Raw genomic sequence first — 19971 nt, forward strand, 5'->3', positions numbered from 1 at the left:
TAATATTTGTCCGCTTCTCTTGAAGATCAATCAAGGAGATACCATGCTTCATTAACGGTGAAGTGCCTTTTTACTCGCTGGAAAGGTCAATTTGTTCGACTGTAGTTCCAACCTGTACCCTCGTAATATTCTCTTATATTTTATTTCTAATCTGTGCTCGCCGTTGTCAATGCTGAACAGTGTGTAAGCTCCATTTCGTTTGTAATTTCCCTCCGACCTAAAAATATTAAAGGGGGGATTGGTACACTTGTTCCTTTTCATCGCAAAAAATCACTTATTAACTGCTAAAAATAAAGCCAGAATGATTTCTTTCTGCACCATCACTATGGCAGAGAAGGTGGATAGCTGATGTCTTATCTCGGAGATACAAGTTTAGCTATGAAAAATGATCTTGCACAAAGCAAACTTTGCACTGCAATACATTGCGCTAAGCTAGAACCAAAATAGATACCCGTGACTGTATCTAATCATTGTGAAACCTTTTGTACAAAATCTTCAGGCTGTAGTACCTATCTCAGCTATGGATCCAAAACTTCTCCAGAACTTGTACACTACCATCGGAGTCATTTCCAGTCAAACATCCTTTTTCATGTGGCCTTTGCATTTGTCCATTTCAAACCAGTTTTTGTTCTTCTACTTCTTCAAGTTTTGGCTGCAAGCCAGCTGAAGTTGATCTGTAACTCCAACATGCTATTCAAGTTTTGCTTTCCATGCAAGGTACTTTCTGTTTTCTACTTTATATCTTTTCCATTCTCTAATGACTGCAAGAAGCACATGCAGTGAAACTGGCAGAAAGAATGGCTGCAGAACAGAATAAAACACAAGTATAAACATTTATTTCCTCCATCCAGACTAATCTCCTTGTTGGACTAAATAATGGAATCACAATAAAATGCAAACTATTGATTACTATTTCATAGAGAAAGAATGCTGATGCCCTAGTTGCTTTTTCAAAGGAAGGAAACAGAAGTGACACTGAGAATCGCAAAATGAGTCTGATGCAGCATTTCTCATTGGAAATTATATCAATGCAAACAGCAAGTAAAAGACAACAACTTATTATGATGCTTCCCAGGATAAAATGGGAATTGACTTGCAGAAGGTGTATAAGAGTTCAGTTTTTCCGATTTTTCACTATGGTGACGCAGATGGAGCGTCTAAAGAAAACTGCAAGTTAGAATTTTAATATTCAATTAAAAGAGTATAGAAGCTAGCTATGTTTTCACAAGCCATTCACAGATTATAGACATGATCCGAAATATTTCTTCAGAGCAAGGATACATATAAAAATCCTTCTTATCACATCCCTCTCTTCAGCAGTTAACACACATTAAATGTTACTTCCAAAAGGGTCGTGCTTTTAATAATTGCAATGAGAAATAGCCAATTGAGTGGTGATATGTTGGTTGTCTTTGTTGTGTTGAGTGTTGACATAATCAAAACAGAAGACATGCAGAAGCATTGTCTGCTTCATGTGCACTTAAGCCCTACTAAATTGTATATTTTAATTGTTGACGAATACAACCGCTGAAGATGAACACTGAGCCAATGAAAGTGGGGTTGTATAGTTGTTTGTTAACAGGTATAACCTACTAAAAGCAAATGAATCCTGAGTTATATTATACTTCAGTGTCATGAAGCATACCGAATATACAGCAAAACAGTGCTCAAATGAGTAGTAGCTCACGGACATCATTGATGGATGATAGAAGGCATCCTCTGCTAAGGCTCTTGCTTTTCTTGAGGAAACTGATAATAAAGGGAACAATTTTTAGTTTTTTTTAAAAGAGAAGTCCATAAGATAATGACAAGTTGAAGTCATGTTGTATTACTAATGCAAAGGTGAAGGAAGCATACCAGCAGAAGCATCAGAATATCCTAAAGACACATTGCTTAGGGATAATTTTGCAGCTTCAAGAGAATATTTAACCTGTTCAATTACTCAGACTTGTGAGTACTGAGAATTCACCAATAAGTTAAACCACAATCCACAACACATAGCAGACATCTTTTCGGAAAAGAAAATCCATTTTAGTTTCATTAACTCAGGAGAAAGCTAGACGACTAATTAGGGGTCAAATAAATATTCATATGGGAAACAAGAAGTTACATTTAAATTTCGAAATTAGATATTTACAACTGGAAGTATGAAGCAACTAAAAATTCATGGATTGAAACTCTAACCTGTTTCCCTATTTCATCCATGATGATCATCCTGGGAAGGGATTGAACCTGGATAGAGAAAATTGTCAAAACCAAGTATAAAGTACACGGAAAGGACTAGCAGTTGATGACCTACCAATCGAGAAAGAGATCCAAGGGTGGTGCCACACTGAAGAAGATTGAAGCATGTGTGATGCCTAGATAACACATCCAACTCCCTAAAACAAGAGTTTTTAGAATACGTATCATCAAATAAAAAGCAAGTTAAACTAAAAGTGCCATCGTCGAAATCAAACAATTGTTTCGCAAACAGACATTAATATAAACACGTACTGACATTTGCAAAGAAGAAAAAGGAAAACACAAGTGGTCAATATCTGAATGATTTAAGAACCAAAATATGCAACTAGGAGATTCTGAGACAAAACGAGGAAAGGCTGATTCTTTTTGCAACTTGATACACTACTATCCAATAGAACATGAAAATGGAAATGTTTCTTATCATGCACGAATCTACTTAGATCAGTGGTTTAGTTTTTTAAGCAAGCATGCAATATCTTTAAGCTGTTTCCTCCATTCCATCTTTTTCATCCTAACCAGTATCTTACCATTCTGCAAAGCCTTTTGCACTGGTTAAAAGTACAGATGTGGCAAATGCACCAACATAATGGTTCTCAGACTTTAGACCAAATAGCTGGCGCAGCTGTCCCATGAAAACTTCAGATATCTTCTTCAAGTCCTGTTTCAGGACATGCATTTCTCAGTCTTAAGTTGTTAAAACCATCCGAAAGAAACAAAGACATGGACATTACATCCTAATACTTTCTTTATTTCTTTCCCTTGCAAAAAGTAAAGGGCTTCATTCTTGGCCATTCAAGTAGAGACTATACCATAGAATGCAAAAAGTTGCCCTATATCCTTATTATATCAGATAAACACACAAAATAATAACTCAAAAGGAAAGAAATATGAGACAGGGAAGCATCATTATAGAAATCGGCAGTGCCACTGATCATTTGATGGGAATTATCTATATCTCACTTTCTAATTTTAGATTCATGATCCAGGTAAACATATCATGTGAAATTCACACATGTAGACAAACACAAATATGTAACATATGCATAACTGCCTATGCAAGCTACATCAACATGCCTACATGCTCAGGTTGCCAAATGAATACATGATTGTATGCAGAAGACAATTCAGTAACAACACAGCAAATTAAAATCCATGTGAAGAATGCATAGAAATATGTAAAGCATAGAAACACTCCTCTTCCTTTTCAGAAAGTGAAAAGCAGAAGACCTCAAAGTAAAAGGTCTCTTTACTTGTGAACAAAAAAGATCTCCACGTAAAAGTTTATCTTACTTCTCAAAACAAAAGGAGATTCAAAGTAAAAGATTCTCATGTCGAGGAACTGTATATCCTTAAAGCTTTCTCCATGAGGCTCATTCTTCTCGACTTTTTAACTGTTAGACACCATAAAGAGAGGCTCATTTACCTCAGAGGAAATTTTGTGCTTGGGAAGGTGTTGAACTTGTAAATTCTCTGAACAGACGGGTGGATTCCAGACAATAATACCTCCCCACATCTGGAAATCGACTATATTAGACCACATGATAAAATATGAAATAGCTAACAGAGTCTTAAACATGTCTACAATAAATTTGATACTCACTGGAGATATAAAGCCATTTGTCATGGATATCTCTCCATTTGGAAACTGCAACTTTAGAGGGCACTCTTTTGCAGATGGCACATATCTGGCATTGAGAAAGCAAGCGAAAATGTCACTATATAATGCTGAATTTAACCAGCTTAAATTTGGAAGAACAATCAGTTAATGTGACTGGTTTTTGCAATACATAGTGCTCAAGCATCTCATTTTCTTCTTTTTCAGCATACATATAAGAAGTTTGACCTTAATCAGTAGCGCTGCACAAGAGTTGGCAGAAAAATTTCCTCAAAGACTTATCAGATGAAGAGCACAGTGCTGTTTCTCTGCCTATACAAGTTTATTCAAGTCAACAAGTTCCGTTGAAAAAAAGGGGGAAAATACTTTAGCAAGTAGATGCTAATGATATTCCACATACTATAATGTCAGTCCATGCATATTAATATCAGTGCAAAAGCTCCTGCATGTTATTCATTGAATGATATATCCACTAAGAAAACAGGGTAATGAAATCAAAAGCATACAGCACAAAATGCAGGACTTTTGACCGCCCTCCAGCTGCTGTTGAAGTATCCAAGTGCCATTCATTTGAATTTACCTACAAAAACTCAGATAATATACAAATTAGAATAATTTTTTGAATTTCTGTCCTTTTGTTTGGGGTTTTTTTTGTGTGGCTAATCTGTCATGTTGACCATCAATAAGAATATCAGATTCATAGTAATTGTGTTAACTTACAAAGAAAGGAAGATCTTTTGTACTGAAAATATAGCTACCCTGCTTGTCATCCCAATACGAAAATGAAGCCTTTGGAGTATGATATAGAACCTGCATACAAAAGAGCTCAATAAGTATAAGTTCAAACGAACCAAAGAAAAGACAGACTTTAAGTGATATAAGAATATAAAGGGTAGACAGCTAACCTGGCTTTCCACACTAATATCAGCCACTGGTCTTAAAGCATCGACAACAGGAGCCAGCAGAGTCTCATCTAACTCCTGAAAATCCCTGCAGATAGATGATAATATTTTAGACAAGGACGGCTGTAGGCTTTAAGATATGGTTTCGGTAGAACCCAATAGCTTTGGCCTACAAAAGTTAAATTCAGAACCCAATTGTGCACTTGAGATCATTGTCCTAGAATCTAGAACCCATAAACTTCAAATCCTAATCTGCCTCTGATTTTAGATGAGTAAAGAGAGACTAATATATTTGATTGGGTATCAGTTCAAACAAGGATAAACATACATTTGTGAGATATGAACTTTAGCTACCGAAGTAGGCTACAAACACATTAACCAATGCACACTACATTTTAATTCATAGAAGTAACAGAAACACTGTACAATGACACCAAGAAAAACAATTACTGGCAATGAGACACAATGTCATAAGTAAATTAGGATCTAGCTAAAAAAGAGAGAGCGAGGAGATTACCAGTCATAAACCCAATCATGCGGATCAGAATTCAAAAGACTGAATGAAAGCACGACCTTGCCATCTGCACCTACTGGCATGAATTCCCCACGAATTGATCCTTCTTCCTTCCCACCATTCACAAACACTTTGACAAAAATCTCCGCCATATTCTCAACAGCTTTCTCCACAGAATCTTCTCCTACAATCCAAGCATGCCTATATTTTCCAACAACAACTCTCACCTCCGCATTCCTCTTCACCACCACAACCGTATAAAGTTTCCTATTCTTACTATCCAACACAGACTCCAAATACTCATCAAAATCCTCGTCATTGTTCAGTTTATCAAATCCATTCAACGCTCCGCATTGCCATTTACCTACATTTTCGCTTTCACTATGAATACAGTTGGAACTGGAATCAACTGTTACTGCGACGGTATAATTGTTTCCGCACGTGCCACAAGCTGGAGTAACTTTCGAAGTCAACTTTTGCATATTAGAATTGATCAAAAGCCCTAGCTCATTTTTATCAGTAATGTCATCGAAGTTAATAAAAACTGCTCGAAATTGGCAAGGATATCGCAATGGATTCTTCTCCATTGCTGATGATAGTAAATCGATGTCTTCAAATGGCAATGGCGCTCGATAAATTTCGATTGATTTTAGTAAGAAAGGCAAAGCTGTATTATACATGAGAAATAGAAGAAGAAATTGTTACTATTTTTGAAAATGAAGTTTAAATATAACAAAAAAGGAAATGTAAGAGTGTTAGGATTACCGATGAGGAAAGAGAAGAAGACGGTGAGAGTGAGAAATAGACGCTTCAATCCAGGCTTAGTTTTACGCATGGTTTTAGGGTCGAAATCTGATGCCTCTTCCGACATAGTATTAGGTGGATCAGAGGAGGAAATTGGTGCTTCGGAGATCTCCGCCATGGTTGAATCCTTAGGAGCTCCCTCCACCGGCATCACATCACAGTGTAAATATGGCGAAGAAGAAAAGTGAGGAAAGGTTTTGGTTAGTGGTTGTAGGAAAACATTGTTGTTGTCATGTCAATGTGCCGTCTTAGCTCAGCTGGTAGAGCGCATGGCTTTTAACCATGTGGTCGTGGGTTCGATTCCCACAGACGGCGTTTTCCCCTTATTTTCTTTTCAATCTTTTATCTTTTTCGCTTCGTTTTTTTGTTTCCTGAACGGGGAAACAATTATATTTGGATTCTCCTTTCACTTGTATCAGTGGATTTAATTTTGGAAAAGAATAATTGGTTTTACAAAGTTGTTGTGTTTAGATTCGGGATAAAGATTCTTGATGCAGTATCACTAAAATATTTAAACGTGAAAAACGCATGCAGTTTCAGAAGTATTTGTTCTGAAAATTTGTGATGTTAAGGTTTAAATATAATCTTTTAAAAGAATTTCGAGGTATATAGGCTAAAAAACATTCCCAACTAATTTGGTACTGAGACACAGTTGTTGTATGTTTCCCTCCAACACGCTTACCTGCTTATACAGGCAGTTGTAGCAAAGACAAGGACTAAAGAGGTGAACTTCAGATTCCCAGTGGGCATAAATGCGCTTAAAGAACTTGTCACCACAAGACCTCAAACCTCTCCTATTGGGATGCAGACATAGTGCATTGATTTCTCAAATCCATGCTGTTATGGTATCATCTGGGCTGTTTTCCAGTGGAAACTCCAATGCCCAATTAATATCATCCTATGGTAGAGCGGGTGATCTTGAATCTGCCCACAAAGTGTTCGATAAAATTTCCCTGAGGAGAGTAGATTCATGGAATGCGATGCTAATTGCCTATTCGAGGAATGAGTGCCCTGTTGAGGTTGTAAATGCTTATAAACAAATGGTTTTTGAAGGCGTCAAACCTGATAGCTCAACTTTCACCGTGGCACTTAAGGCATGTACGATTTTGCAGGATTTGGAGAAGGGTGAAGTGATTTGGGAAAAGGTGGTCGAGTGTGGGTATGAAAATGATATCTTTGTTGGGTCCTCTATTTTGAACTTGTATGCTAAATGTGGGAAGATGGACAAAGCAGCAATTGTATTTGAAAAGATGCAGAAGAGGGATACTGTTTGTTGGACTACCATGATCACGGGTATTGTACAGAGTGGGAAAGGGAGAGAGGCCGTGGATCTGTATCGGAGGATGCAAAAGGAAGGCATGGTAAGTGATGGTGTTGTTATGCTGGGTTTGATGCAGGCATGTGCTAACATTGCAGACACAAAATTGGGTTTGTCAGTTCATGGTTATATGATCCGCAGAGCTCTTCCTATGGATGTGAATATGCTGACTAGCCTTGTTGATATGTATGCCAAGAATGGAGAGTTGGATCTAGCTACTCGTGTATTTCGAAAAATTCCCTGTAGGAATACTGTTTCTTGGAGTGCTTTGATTTCTGGCTTTGCTCAAAATGGCTTTGCTGTTAATGCTCTTCAGCTGTTGATAGAGATGCAACTGTCGGGACTTACACCTGATGTAGCTTCACTTGTAAGTGCACTTCTAGCATGTTCTCACATTGGCTCTTTAAAATTGGGTAGGTCAATTCATGGTTATGCAGTTAGGAAAGTCATTATGGACCAAGTTTTAAGTACAGCCTTTATTGACATGTACGCTAAATGTGGACTCATTTCTTGTGCCCGTGCCCTTTATGAACACATCGGTTCCAAGGACTTGATATGTTGGAATACAATTATAGCGTGCTATGGGATCCATGGGCATGGACGAGAGGCACTTACCCTTTTCCAGCAGATGAAGGACAAGATAGAACCAGATCATGCAACTTTTGCTGCTCTTCTTTCAGCTTTGAGTCACTCGGGATTAGTGGAGGAAGGACGGCATTGGTTTGATGTCATGGTCAATGAATACAATATTAAACCTTCTGAGAAGCACTACGCTTGTTTGGTTGATCTATTGGCTCGAGCTGGTGAAGTTGAAGAAGCTAAAGATATCATCATTTGTATGGAAATGAAACCTGGGCTTGCTGTTTGGGTTGCCCTTCTATCTGGTTGCCACAAGCACAAGAAGTTTTTGATTGGAGAATTGGCAGCAAATAGGGTACTTGAATTAATTCCAGAGAACACAGGTACTTTAGTATTAGTAGCAAATTTCTTTGCGGCAGCAAAAGTGTGGGATAAAGCAGCTGCTGTGAGGAAGGTTATGAAAAAGGCAGGGATGAAAAAAGTTCCTGGCTACAGTGCTGTGGAGGTAAATGGAAGACTCCATGCTTTTCTTATGGGTGATACAAGTCATCCTCAATATGAACAAATAATTGGACTTCTGTGCAATCTGGAGAATGAGATGAAAGCTATGGGCTATGTGCCAAAGACTGAATTTGTGTGGCAGAATCTTGAAGAAGAAGCCAAAGTGAAAGTGTTGTGTTATCATAGTGAGAGACTTGCCATTGCTTTTGGACTCTTAAACACTGCACCTGGAACCAGGTTGCTTATCACAAAGAACCTGAGGGTCTGTGGTGACTGCCATGAAGTAACAAAGTTTATCTCTGTTATAGTAAAAAGAGAGATTATTGTAAGGGATGTTAAACGATTTCATCACTTTAAGGATGGAATATGCTCCTGTGGTGATTACTGGTGAATCTTGTCTAGACACGCAAAGGTGAATCATGTCTAGACACGCAAAGATATTTCAGGCTGTGTGACTACTGGATATAAACTAATATATGAAGAAAAGGTATTTGTTGCTGCCTTGGCCTTCAATAAGAGGCCCTTCACCTGATAGCTGTGTTATGATCTGTAGAATTTATAGACTGCTATCGTCTTGTCTTGTGAGAAGCAGGGTACTTGTCCCACCTGTTCACCGTACTCCTGGAAATCTTTTAACTGCATTAAAGATTAGGAATCTTCTGGACTTACTTCCTAAAGTATCTCTTGTTAGTGAACTGACCCATTGCATGACGTTCATGCACCTCTTGAGTGACCACTATTTGTCAGATTGAGAATTTGAGTGGGATTTCAGGACATCCTATAGCTTCAATCACACTCTAACAGAGGAACCACTTCTAGCAGGAAATAAGTTGCTTCCACTTCTTCTGAGAGGGAAGCAAATGTTTAACAAGCTTCCAATAAGGCATAGTGGTGTCTTGAGGACTTGACTTAGCTCCTGATTTCTCTCTCATGCAAGCCCTATCAAAATGGCAAATTAAAATGCATCAGCATCAGCGGCTAACAAAAGATAGACTGCATTAAATGGATTTTATCATGGAACAGCAGCGGATAACTAGCATAGTTTTTAAAGTCTGATTGCTCACCAACTGTAAAGATTGCTTTGTATTTCTGCGGAGTTGACAGATTGATTCACTGCTTGATTAAAAGATGAACTGGACTTTGCAGTTTGACCTCCAACGAAAGATTGGGTAATTTTCTATTTTCAGTTGGCAGCAGCAACTAAAATGCAGTAAAGCACTCATGACACAGTTAATTGGGGCTTACTTCAAAAGGTTTCCTGCTTTTCTTCACTCTTCCATTTTTTCGCCCCAAAACTAGCCAGGCATTCTAGACTTTGTCCTTGGTGGTTACTACTTCTACTTAGTCTAAGCAAGATGACTTCCATTGTCAAAACTCAAAAGTTATCTTGTGTTACTGTGTTAAATTGCTAAATCTTACGTTAAGTCACAATCAAATACACCATTATTTGTACTCTTTTAGCACTTGGTTCTTGCCGTATTTTAATACCTTTCTCTGCCTTTCAGCAGGTAACCAAGACTTTGTATTTGTTATTGGAATTAGTTGAAGCAATTAGAAGGCTGCAAATCATTAAGTAATTGATATGCTTGGAAAGGTACTCTCAGAGAAGTAAGAATGTTTACAAGCGGAATGCTCTCTCATCTCTTCAGACCTTTTTCTCTGGCTTCTGCTTCAAATGATTTGAGAAGCTACTGAGCAACTGCCTATCGTTTATCAATAACCCAAGAGCAAAAGACTTCTACAACAAAGATCGTGATTTAGTATGAGCCTCCAATAGCTTTTTATATAATGTTTGGCTGCTCTTAAAAGGACAGTTGTTTTTCCTTTTGGTCTAAGCTTCTTAATCCCTTGGGTCTTAAAACTGTGCAGATGTATGAAAAATTGAGCATGTAGCCCTCCCTATAAACTATTAACATTATATAGTTACATTTGTTTCAAGTTGTTTAAAACTCAAAGCAAAACTCATGGAAAGCTTTTGCTCACATCTTTCAGTTTGGACTTTCAAGGTAAGAATAGAGATAACACATCTTAATAGTCTGATACAAGGCATTTGGATTTTAGCAATGTCTATATCGGAAAAACAATACTACAAGATTCTCAATGATTGACAACAACTCCCAAAATCCCTTCTGCTAATACAAGGGTCAAGGCGTACAGGCACAAAATGTTCATTCAACACAGCCAGTTATCAGAAACGTTTCAAAATTTGAACCAATGGGTTCTGTCTATTTTCTCAACTCCGATATCCATGAGCTTGATTCTGAAGATTTTGATTGTCTTCTAACAGCCGGTCATATTCTAAAAGTAGATCTGCAGCTTGTTTTTGGAGGGCAGCAACATGAGCTTCTGCAGTTTCCACAAGTTTGTCTTTGTGCTCCAACTGCAACTTGACCTTCTTCAATAACTCTGTTAAACTAGATATTTCTTTCTGCGACTGTTTCATTTCTTCGGCAGCTTTATCTGCCTTCTCCTTAAACTGCAGCTTTTCTTTCTCAAGCCTTTCAAATTCTTTCTTTGACGATCCCACAGTATTGCGTAATACAATCAGTTTCCGAAGGTAATGGTGCATACGATCAATTAAGAATCCAAGAAACAGAGAAAACCCTGTCCGATAAATGTCATTCAGGTGCAGATAAATTAGCATAAAAGGAAATTAAATAATAACTACATATGATGCTGAACAATTCAAAATTTCAGCGGCATGCTTAAATTTAGCTACCTGAACAATTTAACCATTTATAATGGTTTTCTCCATCTCAAAACATAATATTTCAGAATCAGATCTATATACTACATTTAAGCACTTGTAAAAGTAGGAAGGCATATCCTTCACTCACGCAATCAGCTGTAAATCTGGATATGTATATATGTAGTACCTATCGTTTGTGCATTCTTACTCCATAATCATGCCATATCAAATGGAATATACTAAACTGCTTCATGAAAGAATCAAGGAACGACCTGAACAGAGAGTGACTCCAAACATTTCTTTTACTAAGATGGAACATTTCGAAACAGTAACAGAACCATCAACAGAATATCAACAACAATTGTTGAGAAATGACTCTATGTCAAACGTTTGCTAAACAACCTACTCTCTCCATATCCCAAGATGTTTGAGAAAACTGTTTTCTTACACTTGAATGTTGTTAGACACTAAAAACAATAACGCTTTAATTACCTAAAACAAAAATAAAGCTTTTTGAATGGCTGGCATTAAAGCAGCTACTTTGCTAGACTATCATCCCTAAATTAAGATCAAGAAGCAGGATTACCGTTGCACTGCTTGTCAACTGCATAAAACTTCTTCTGACAGCTAGGAGAGAAGAATTCCCCCTCTTCCCCCAAAACCGAATCACCAACAAAAACAAACCCAATATAATCCCACGAGCGGGTTCTGGAGAGATTGTTTCCGATAGACCCTCGGCTCAAGAAGAAAAAGAAAGCAATAACAACAAGCAATACCAACAACAAGATAATAAGAAACAAGCAATAACCATAACAAGATAATAAGAAACAAGCAGTAACCATAACAAGATAATAAGATAACAAGCATTATTAGCAATATAATAAGAAAACATGTAGTAATCAAGGTTGTCAATAAACAAAAAACAAGGCTGACTAACTACTACTATCGGTATGGGGAAGACACACACTCAACTACCTACTAACCTTCTACCCTAATCCTCGACATCCACACCTTCCTATCAAGGGCCATGTCCTCAGTGAGCTAAAGCAACGCCAAGTCCTGCCTAATAACCTCCCCCAGTACTTATTTGGCCTACCTCTACCCCTTTTCAGACCACTCAAGGCCAACCTCTCACACCTCACTGGAGCATCTGTGCTTCTCCTCTTCACATGCCCAAACCACCTAAGCCTCGCTTCTCACATCTTGTCCTCCACCGAGGCTACTCCTACCTTGTCCCGAATATTGTCGTTTCTAATCTTATCAATCTTGGTATGTCCGCACATCCATCTCAATATCCTCATTTTCGTTACCTTCATCTTCTGGACATGAGAGTTCTTGACTGACCAACCCTCTACTCCGTACAACATGGTAGGTCTGACAACCACTCTGTAAAACTTACCCTTAAGTTTAGGTGGCAAATTCTTATCACATAAAACACCGGATGCGAGTCTCCATTTCATCCACCCCGCTCCGATACGATGAGTAACATCCTCATCAATCTCCCCATTTTCTTGGATAATAGACCCAAGGTACTTGAAACTAGCTCTCTTATGGATGACTTGTGTATCAAGCCTCAATTCCACGTCCACACCCTCAGTTTCGTCACTAAACTTGCACTCCAAGTACTCAGTCTTGGTTCTACTCAACTTGAAACCTTTAAACTCCAGGGTCTATCTCCAAACCTCCAGTCTCGCGTTAACTCCGCCTCGCATCTCGTCAATCAAAACAATATCATCAACAAATAACATACACCAAGGCACCTCCCCTTGAATGCGGCGTGTCAGCGTATCTAACGCCAAGGCAAATAAGAATGGGCTAAGAGCCGACCCCTGGTGCAACCCCATCACAACTGTAAAGTGGTCCGAATCCCCCCTCCCCTACCCACCCCCACCCCCACGATCCTCACTTGTGTCTTGGCTCCATCATACATGTCCTTAATCATCCTACTGTAAGTCACCGGAACACCCCTAGCCTCCAAACACCTCCATAGAATCTCCCTCGGAACTTTGTTGTATGCTTTCTCTAGATCAATGAACACTATATGTAAGTCTCTCTTCCTTTCCCTATACTGCTCCACCAACCTCCTTACAAGTTGAATGGCTTCCGTAGTCGAACGTCCCGGCATGAATCCGAAAAAAATTAAAAGAGTTAACTTTTCTATCAACTTTTGCTTCATTTTCTTGTTTCCCATCACATCTCAAAGATGATTTCTCATATTAGTCTGGTATTAGCTCAATTCTAAAAGCATATCCTATCAGACCAGTTGCTATCTTGTTTTCTTTTAGTAGGACGAACAATTCAAATAAAGGTCGGTTCCCACAAATTCCAACTAACTCATCAGAAAAGCTTGAGAACAAGCTTCCTTCATGCATGAGAATTTGGTAAAAACGAATACATAATTAAGATATTAAAAGACATCCAATAAATCTACTAGTTAATCCTACCAAACATAATTATCATCAATTGAAATGCAAAAATGCAATAGGCAAGGCTTAGTTACATGTGCCTGCTAATTCTCTTCATCCGCATTCAAACCAAAAAGTAACAGCCAACAAATAAGGGGCAGTATATAATAAATCCTATGCATAACACCACCCTCCCCCCCCCCCCCCCTCCAAAACAGAATACAATCATCAACAAAAACAACTGAACCAAGAATCTGCACTTCATTTGCCATGCCACAATAACATCAAATTCTCACAAGTAGAGTTGTTTTATTATCAGAAACCAACAATAAATGAATTGAACTCACTATTTGCATTTTATAGAAGAAAAGGGAAGGGTTAGGATCATACCCATGAGAGTAGCCTCTAGCAAGTTGGTTCTCCACAAAACTTGATCCATTGGTGTCATTGTACCAAGCTTAGCTCCCTTGTTCTGAATCTTGATAATACTAATAAAGTTGGAAAATAATATAGCTGCTATTGTACCAGCAATTGTTAAGACAGTACCCTTTCTCATCTTCACCTGATCCAAACACTTCATTACCAGTTCCCTCAGTGGCCCAATCTTCACCATTAGAAGAAATGCCACCATACCCTCCAAACATAGAACCATAAACAACAATTGAATCATCTTTGCACTTTTTTTTAATTAAAAAAAATCACTTTTTTTAAGCTTCAAACTTCCTTTAACTAAAACCCCACTTTGAAAAATAAGAAATTTTCTTCAAAAAAACCAAATCTTTAAACAAAACTACAAGTTAAAGATGCCTAATAATAAAAAACGAATTTTTTTAGAACCCATTTATAAAGAAGTGTAGAAGGAAGAACCAAACCCTATAAAGCTAGTGACTTTAGTAGAAAATGTTAAAGGGTTTTGAGCTGCAGATCTATGGAATTAGTTGCTAATAGAAAAAAGATATTTAAGCAAAACCCATTTTAGTTCTACTTTCACCTTTTGCTTTCTCTAAGCAAATGGTGTGTTGGGTTTTTTGGGGATTAGTGGGATGAGGTTTTCACTTTACCTTGGGAAAAGGAATAGGAAGGAGAAAAAAGGTGGGAAAAAAGAAAGAAAGAAAGGAATTAAAAAAGGTGAATTATTAATGTTATTTTGCTAATATTAGTGTCTCTGTTCGGACATTAGAAGTGGGTTTACGGGAGTTGGAAGGACCATTGCGCTTCAGTCTTCATGCGTACTTGTTGCTGAATCTGCCCTCTGTTCTCACGTACATTGAGTTCTTCTGTACAAATTGCAAATAAGCCCTCGAAGTTTTGAACTTTGCTTATAGACCCCCCCACATAATTTGACTGTTTTATTATTATTGTTAGTATTATTGGTTTTTGACTGGTTTGGATTTTAAAGAGTAAGTTTTTGCATAAATGTTTAGATAAAAATCAGAATTAAAAGCTAGAGCTATGATTGAAAGTATTTAAAACCTAATATGAATTAATTATAAACTCTTAAATTTGCTTAGAGAAAAGGGAGCCTTGGCGTAACTGGTAAAATTGCTATCATGTGACTAGGAGGTCACAGGTTCGAGCCGTGAAAATAATCTCTTGCAGAAATGCAGCTCTATTTTTTTTCTTCTTCAATTTGCTTTGAGATTATGTGAGAAGTTGAGAACATAGGAGTACTTGGATGGATTTAGAAAATCTCCATTTTAGCAAAATTGAGTGACGGATTCAAATTTCCTAATGTGCAGTAAAAAATAAATGGTTGAGTGATGGAACGAAACATGCCAAAATTAAACATAACAGATTCATGTAACAAAGCGTAATTATTTTAGAACTGAGGCAAGTTGTTATTGTTCTTGTGTTAGCTTTTTATAGGAAACATATATCCTCTAAGGAAATGGGAAGGTTTTTTGGATGCAAAAGAACAAATGCCAAGTTTTTCTTTTCTCGAATAGGGTGTAAAAGTAAACTACATGAATTATAGATATAATGTGAGAGCAAAATGTATTAAGTAACTCATTAGATGAATAAAAGCAAGAGAAACTTTCAGAAACCACTATATTTTAGTAGTTATTAGCTAGTTGTAATTACCATTTACTATATTATTTCATATAGCTATGTTTTCAGGTTTTTTAGAATGTATTCGATGTATTTAAGCTATTGTATTTATGAATACAGTAGCATTTCCAAGTGTGAAACATGGGATTACAGCTAGACAGATTATTGTATTCGACTGTATTCCCGGCATGAAACAGGGATTACAGCTAGACGGATTATTGAATTCGACTGTATTCGACTATATTCGTAACGTAAATAGCGCAATTCATGGTCTATTCGGCTGTTTTTAAATGGAAAGTGAATCAATTAACATAATAGACTCCTAATATAACTCAACAAACTCAATTATAACACACAAACTTTGTATTTTCAGTTATAAAAAAGATTCTCAACCGAAAAATACCCCAAAAATATAGCAATCTTCAGAGAAAATATGCTGAATATTTTTTCCAGCTGATAAATATAACAAAAACAGAGCAATTTGAATACATATATACATCTGAATACGTAAATTATATTAATTAAAAAAATATATGAATACATTCATGGAATACAGCAAGACAGTGAATACAATGAAATACATGGAATACAACGAGATACATTGAAATACAATGAAAAAAAAGACAATGAATACAATGAAATACATGGAAATACAGCGAGATACATTGAAATATATTAACAGAATTTTCAAGTGGCCACGATTCTGGCTCGAAACGCCACTGTTCCTGTTACTATAATACTCTCACGTGCGCTTCAAAAAACCTATTCTTTACAATTGAATTTGAATGGCGCTTGTGGATTGGGACGGAAAACCCCAGATTGGGCAGAACCCTAGAACGATGAAGAGAAAATGAGGACGGAGATTTATATAGAGTTCTGTTTCTCGTGATACAATGGGCCAAATTTTTGGACTCGAAACGGCACTGTTCATCGGCCGGATCTGGCCGTTCGGAAATAACTCGTCGGCAGAGATCCATCCTCACTATTAATTTATTAACGTTGCTTATACATGGATACGAACCCAGTAAAAGTAAAGAAAAATAGTGAAGTGTCTGTAGGTCACACTTAGCGCATAGCAGCAACAACACCTTAAATTGATGAAGCTTGCCTCACGATCTTGCCAGTGAATGCGTTGTGAAATATGTTGTAGGCGCAGAATTGACTCTACCGAAGAACCGGTTTCGGTTCCGATTTGTATTTGGGATAATCGTGGTTTCGATCTGTATTTGGGAGAATCGTGATTGTATTCATGGAGAAAGACTGGAGTTGAGAGAGTGGAGAAAAATCTGAAAGAATGAGAGAGAAAAATAATACAAGGCGTATTTTATGGCTTAAGAGTAGGAGGTGACCATAAATAGATATTTGGCTATAAAAATCAAAAGGTAGCTATGGAATATAATTTTTTAAAAGGATATTTATTTAAAATAAATAAGGTATCAACATTTGCTATAGGAGGTAAAAATTCCTAAAAGCAATGGCTCAGTGACTGTTAAGTTGTCGAGCAAACCAAAACATACTGGGCATGGATGGAACCAGGTTGATAAAAGAAAGTAGCACTAATAGCATATGCTTAAGGTAACATAAGAAAGAACAAAAGTAAGACTTACTCCAAAACTTGAGGAATTATTTGAGTTAAATCGTGTTGTTTGTTGATATTACTTCTTTAACAACTTGTTTTGATGATGGTTACCTATTGTATCGTATCGTATTGTTATTTTAAATATAATATTTATTTTGATTGTTACTTAAATTTTATCGTATCTTATTGTATCGTTAAATCCGTCGTTACGTAACGACGAAAAGTGCCAGTTTATGTAATGACCGATTTGGTCTGGTCGCGTCGTTACCTTATATGTTTTTCTCATCTCGCCCTTCATTATTAATAAATAATCTTATTTTATCCTTTTTTTTTATATAATAATTCTATCTCGTATCATAATTTTTCTTTATAATATTGCAAGTTTATTCTTCATATTGTGTGTGCATGATGTCACACCTCCTTTTTCTACCCCGAAAGGGTATAGGGGAGTTTTTCCAATTTAAGTGACAATCGAAACGAGATTATTATATTAAATTCAGAGTCGCCACTTGGGATAATTTATGGTGTCCCAAGTCACCGGTTTAAAATCCCGAATCGAGGAAGTTTGACTCTGTTTTACAGTCTGCGAAACACAGAAATCGGGGTAAGGAATTCTATTAACCCGGGAGAAGGTGTTAGGCATTCCCGAGTTTCGTGGTTTTAACACGGTCGCTTTAATCATACTTGGCTTAATTAAATTGTCTAAATACTTATTCTTAAACCTATGTGCATCTACCCCTTAACCGCTTTTAATTGCTTGATTAATCGTAAATTTGGAATTATCTTAAAATGAGTCACGTACGTGTACTCATTGCGTTTGGCGCGTCAAGAATCATGTCACGCGTACGTGCCCACAATTAATCACGCTTTATTATTATTAAGAAAATTTGGCCGAAGTTGCGCGAAGGCATACCTCGATTTATTTTGAAAATCATAATTATGTCGTGCGAACATGTACACAATCACGATGATAAATTTAAAATGCGTCTAAAGCATTTCTACAAGTGTTCATTATTCTTCCTAAACTTTGAGGTTGTTGTGATGTCAAATTTATGAACAAGATATTATTGGGGGGCAAATAGGCTAGCTAACGTGATCTATTACTTGGCCAGATTTCTTATGGTCAAAAACCCACCTTATGGCCCATTCTTATTCCTTGCCAAGAAAGAAACAACATCCAATTTTTCCATCTACCCGATTAAAAGCATTTATTCAAGAACCAAGACTACATACATCACAATCGAAATAAAACTAATTAAAGCATTTAAATGAAAAACTAAGACATACTACTCAAACAACGTAGAATCACAAATCAACCAACAAGCGCACCAAGCTATCATAACACAATGAAATGAGAATGAAAATTGAGAAATGGACCTTTTATCGATGAACAAAGCTGAAAATTGCAAATCAATTGGGCTAAACAAAACAACAATCCTTGGACCGAAACACCAAAATTACAAACCGGAACTTCGACTCGACACCGGAAAGCTCGAAACCCAAATCTACCTCAGTCAAATGATAAACTAAAACCTCAAACATCTGACAACTGATTACAAAATGGCGACGAATGAATGAGTTATCGTAATTATTGACGAAAGAAAACGAAATCGTTCAAAGAAAAAGAGTCACAGCTTTGCATTGGGAACTTCTTTTCTTTGTATTGTTTTCTGAGTCCCTTTTAGATCCGATCGAAACAACAAAGAATGATGAGTTAGGCACCTTATTTCGAAGTGCAATTACAGTGTAGTAAGGCAACTGTATCTGCATACCAATGAAAGGCTCCTTTATGAAAGATCTCGAAATGTGGCAACCAATGAACTGCAGGAAACTGTTGATCCACACGGAATTCTCTCCAAGAATCAGTGTGCAAATCATAAACCTCAACTATTTGATATATCACATCGGGAGACCAATCAGTATCCTTAAAAACTTCTAAAATCCTAATCAACTTGTAGTCAATCCCGATCCAATCGAAACCAAACCCAACACCACCGATAATGGAGCGATTGAAACCCTTTAGGCAAACAAAAGGGCTAGATGGGAGTCCCCATGTAATTTCTAGTAGCTGGATTAAATAAGATAATAACAATCTCAAAGCTTCAGCTGTGGCCGATTTTTTAGGGAGTTCTTTTGGGTTGTAGGTATTTTTTTTTAACTAGGTCTAGGTCTAGGTTGTGAAGAAGAAGAAAGGTCTTTTTAAAGTGTTAGGGTTTTATGGGTATTGGGCTTGGATCTATGGGCTAAGGGTAATTGGGCTTGGATTTAGGGAATTGGGTTGGACCATATCTTTTGAGTTTGAATCTAGGCTAGGAAGACCAAATAGTACAATGTATCTATAAAAATATAAAAATCACTCTAAATTAAAATAAACTACTATAAAACTAAATACTAAAAGTGAAACTAATTTTTGTATTTTCAAATGTTATAATACTATAAATATAAATATACTAATTGACTTTAACCTAAAGATGAAAATATTTTTTTTTTTTTGTAATTTTCATTTTTTGTGAAAAAATGAAGTAAAAGAGTCAAAACTATTTAGAATAGCGATACTAAACCTAAATTAAATATTTACGCTAAAATATGTAAAATCTTGGGGAGGGTCAAAAATTACATGTCTACAGCTGCCCCTTTTTGACTGGAAACGTGAAGAGTTTTCAGACAAAGAACGACGAGACATGTTTTTTGACCTGACCCTTATTTAGAGAGACCAAAAACTAAGAAAAAGGAGAATGTGACCGAGCCTTGGTATCTGAGCTGCCTACATAT

General features: G+C 36.9%; 3 protein-coding genes and 1 non-coding gene across 4 annotated transcripts; 2 read left to right on the forward strand and 2 right to left on the reverse strand.

The window, feature by feature from the left end:
* Positions 255-6285, reverse strand: LOC109228155 (GPI transamidase component PIG-S). The gene is made up of 13 exons (XM_019393336.1): positions 6041-6285; positions 5279-5942; positions 4765-4849; positions 4580-4669; positions 4366-4439; positions 3845-3929; positions 3668-3757; positions 2772-2902; positions 2300-2381; positions 2185-2232; positions 1858-1930; positions 1646-1749; positions 255-801 (listed from the first exon to the last, which is right to left on the reverse strand). The coding sequence occupies exons 1-13, from the start codon at positions 6228-6230 to the stop codon at positions 691-693; spliced, it is 1827 nt and encodes a 608-aa protein (XP_019248881.1). The 5' UTR covers positions 6231-6285; the 3' UTR covers positions 255-690.
* On the forward strand, positions 6322-6394 carry TRNAK-UUU. Its single transcript has one exon. It is a non-coding gene; the product is annotated as a tRNA-Lys (tRNA).
* On the forward strand, positions 6367-9628 carry LOC109228144 (putative pentatricopeptide repeat-containing protein At3g25060, mitochondrial). The gene has a single exon (XM_019393325.1). The coding sequence runs from the start codon at positions 6832-6834 to the stop codon at positions 8866-8868; it is 2037 nt and encodes a 678-aa protein (XP_019248870.1). The 5' UTR covers positions 6367-6831; the 3' UTR covers positions 8869-9628.
* On the reverse strand, positions 10428-14773 carry LOC109228164. The gene is made up of 2 exons (XM_019393344.1): positions 13962-14773; positions 10428-11081 (listed from the first exon to the last, which is right to left on the reverse strand). Exons 1-2 carry the CDS (start codon positions 14239-14241, stop codon positions 10711-10713), a joined length of 651 nt encoding a protein of 216 aa, XP_019248889.1. The 5' UTR covers positions 14242-14773; the 3' UTR covers positions 10428-10710.

Source organism: Nicotiana attenuata, chromosome 1 (assembly GCF_001879085.1).
Source record: "Nicotiana attenuata strain UT chromosome 1, NIATTr2, whole genome shotgun sequence".
In the NCBI taxonomy this organism is placed as follows: domain Eukaryota; kingdom Viridiplantae; phylum Streptophyta; class Magnoliopsida; order Solanales; family Solanaceae; genus Nicotiana; species Nicotiana attenuata.

What these genes read in the sequence shown, in the direction of transcription:
- LOC109228155 (XM_019393336.1), bottom strand. Translation starts at nt 6,230, where the DNA reads ATGCCGGTGGAGGGAGCTCCTAAGGATTCAACCATGGCGGAGATCTCC. An exon ending in CAAATGGCTTTATATCTCCA is followed by an intron (nt 3,758 to 3,844) that starts GTGAGTATCAAA and finishes GTCGATTTCCAG; the next exon opens with ATGTGGGGAGGTATTATTGT. An exon ending in GCAAAAGGCTTTGCAGAATG is followed by an intron (nt 2,382 to 2,771) that starts GTAAGATACTGG and finishes CTCTTGTTTTAG; the next exon opens with GGAGTTGGATGTGTTATCTA.
- LOC109228144 (XM_019393325.1), top strand. Translation starts at nt 6,832, where the DNA reads ATGCGCTTAAAGAACTTGTCACCACAAGACCTCAAACCTCTCCTATTG.
- LOC109228164 (XM_019393344.1), bottom strand. Translation starts at nt 14,241, where the DNA reads ATGATTCAATTGTTGTTTATGGTTCTATGTTTGGAGGGTATGGTGGCA. An exon ending in GCTAGAGGCTACTCTCATGG is followed by an intron (nt 11,082 to 13,961) that starts GTATGATCCTAA and finishes TTTATCGGACAG; the next exon opens with GGTTTTCTCTGTTTCTTGGA.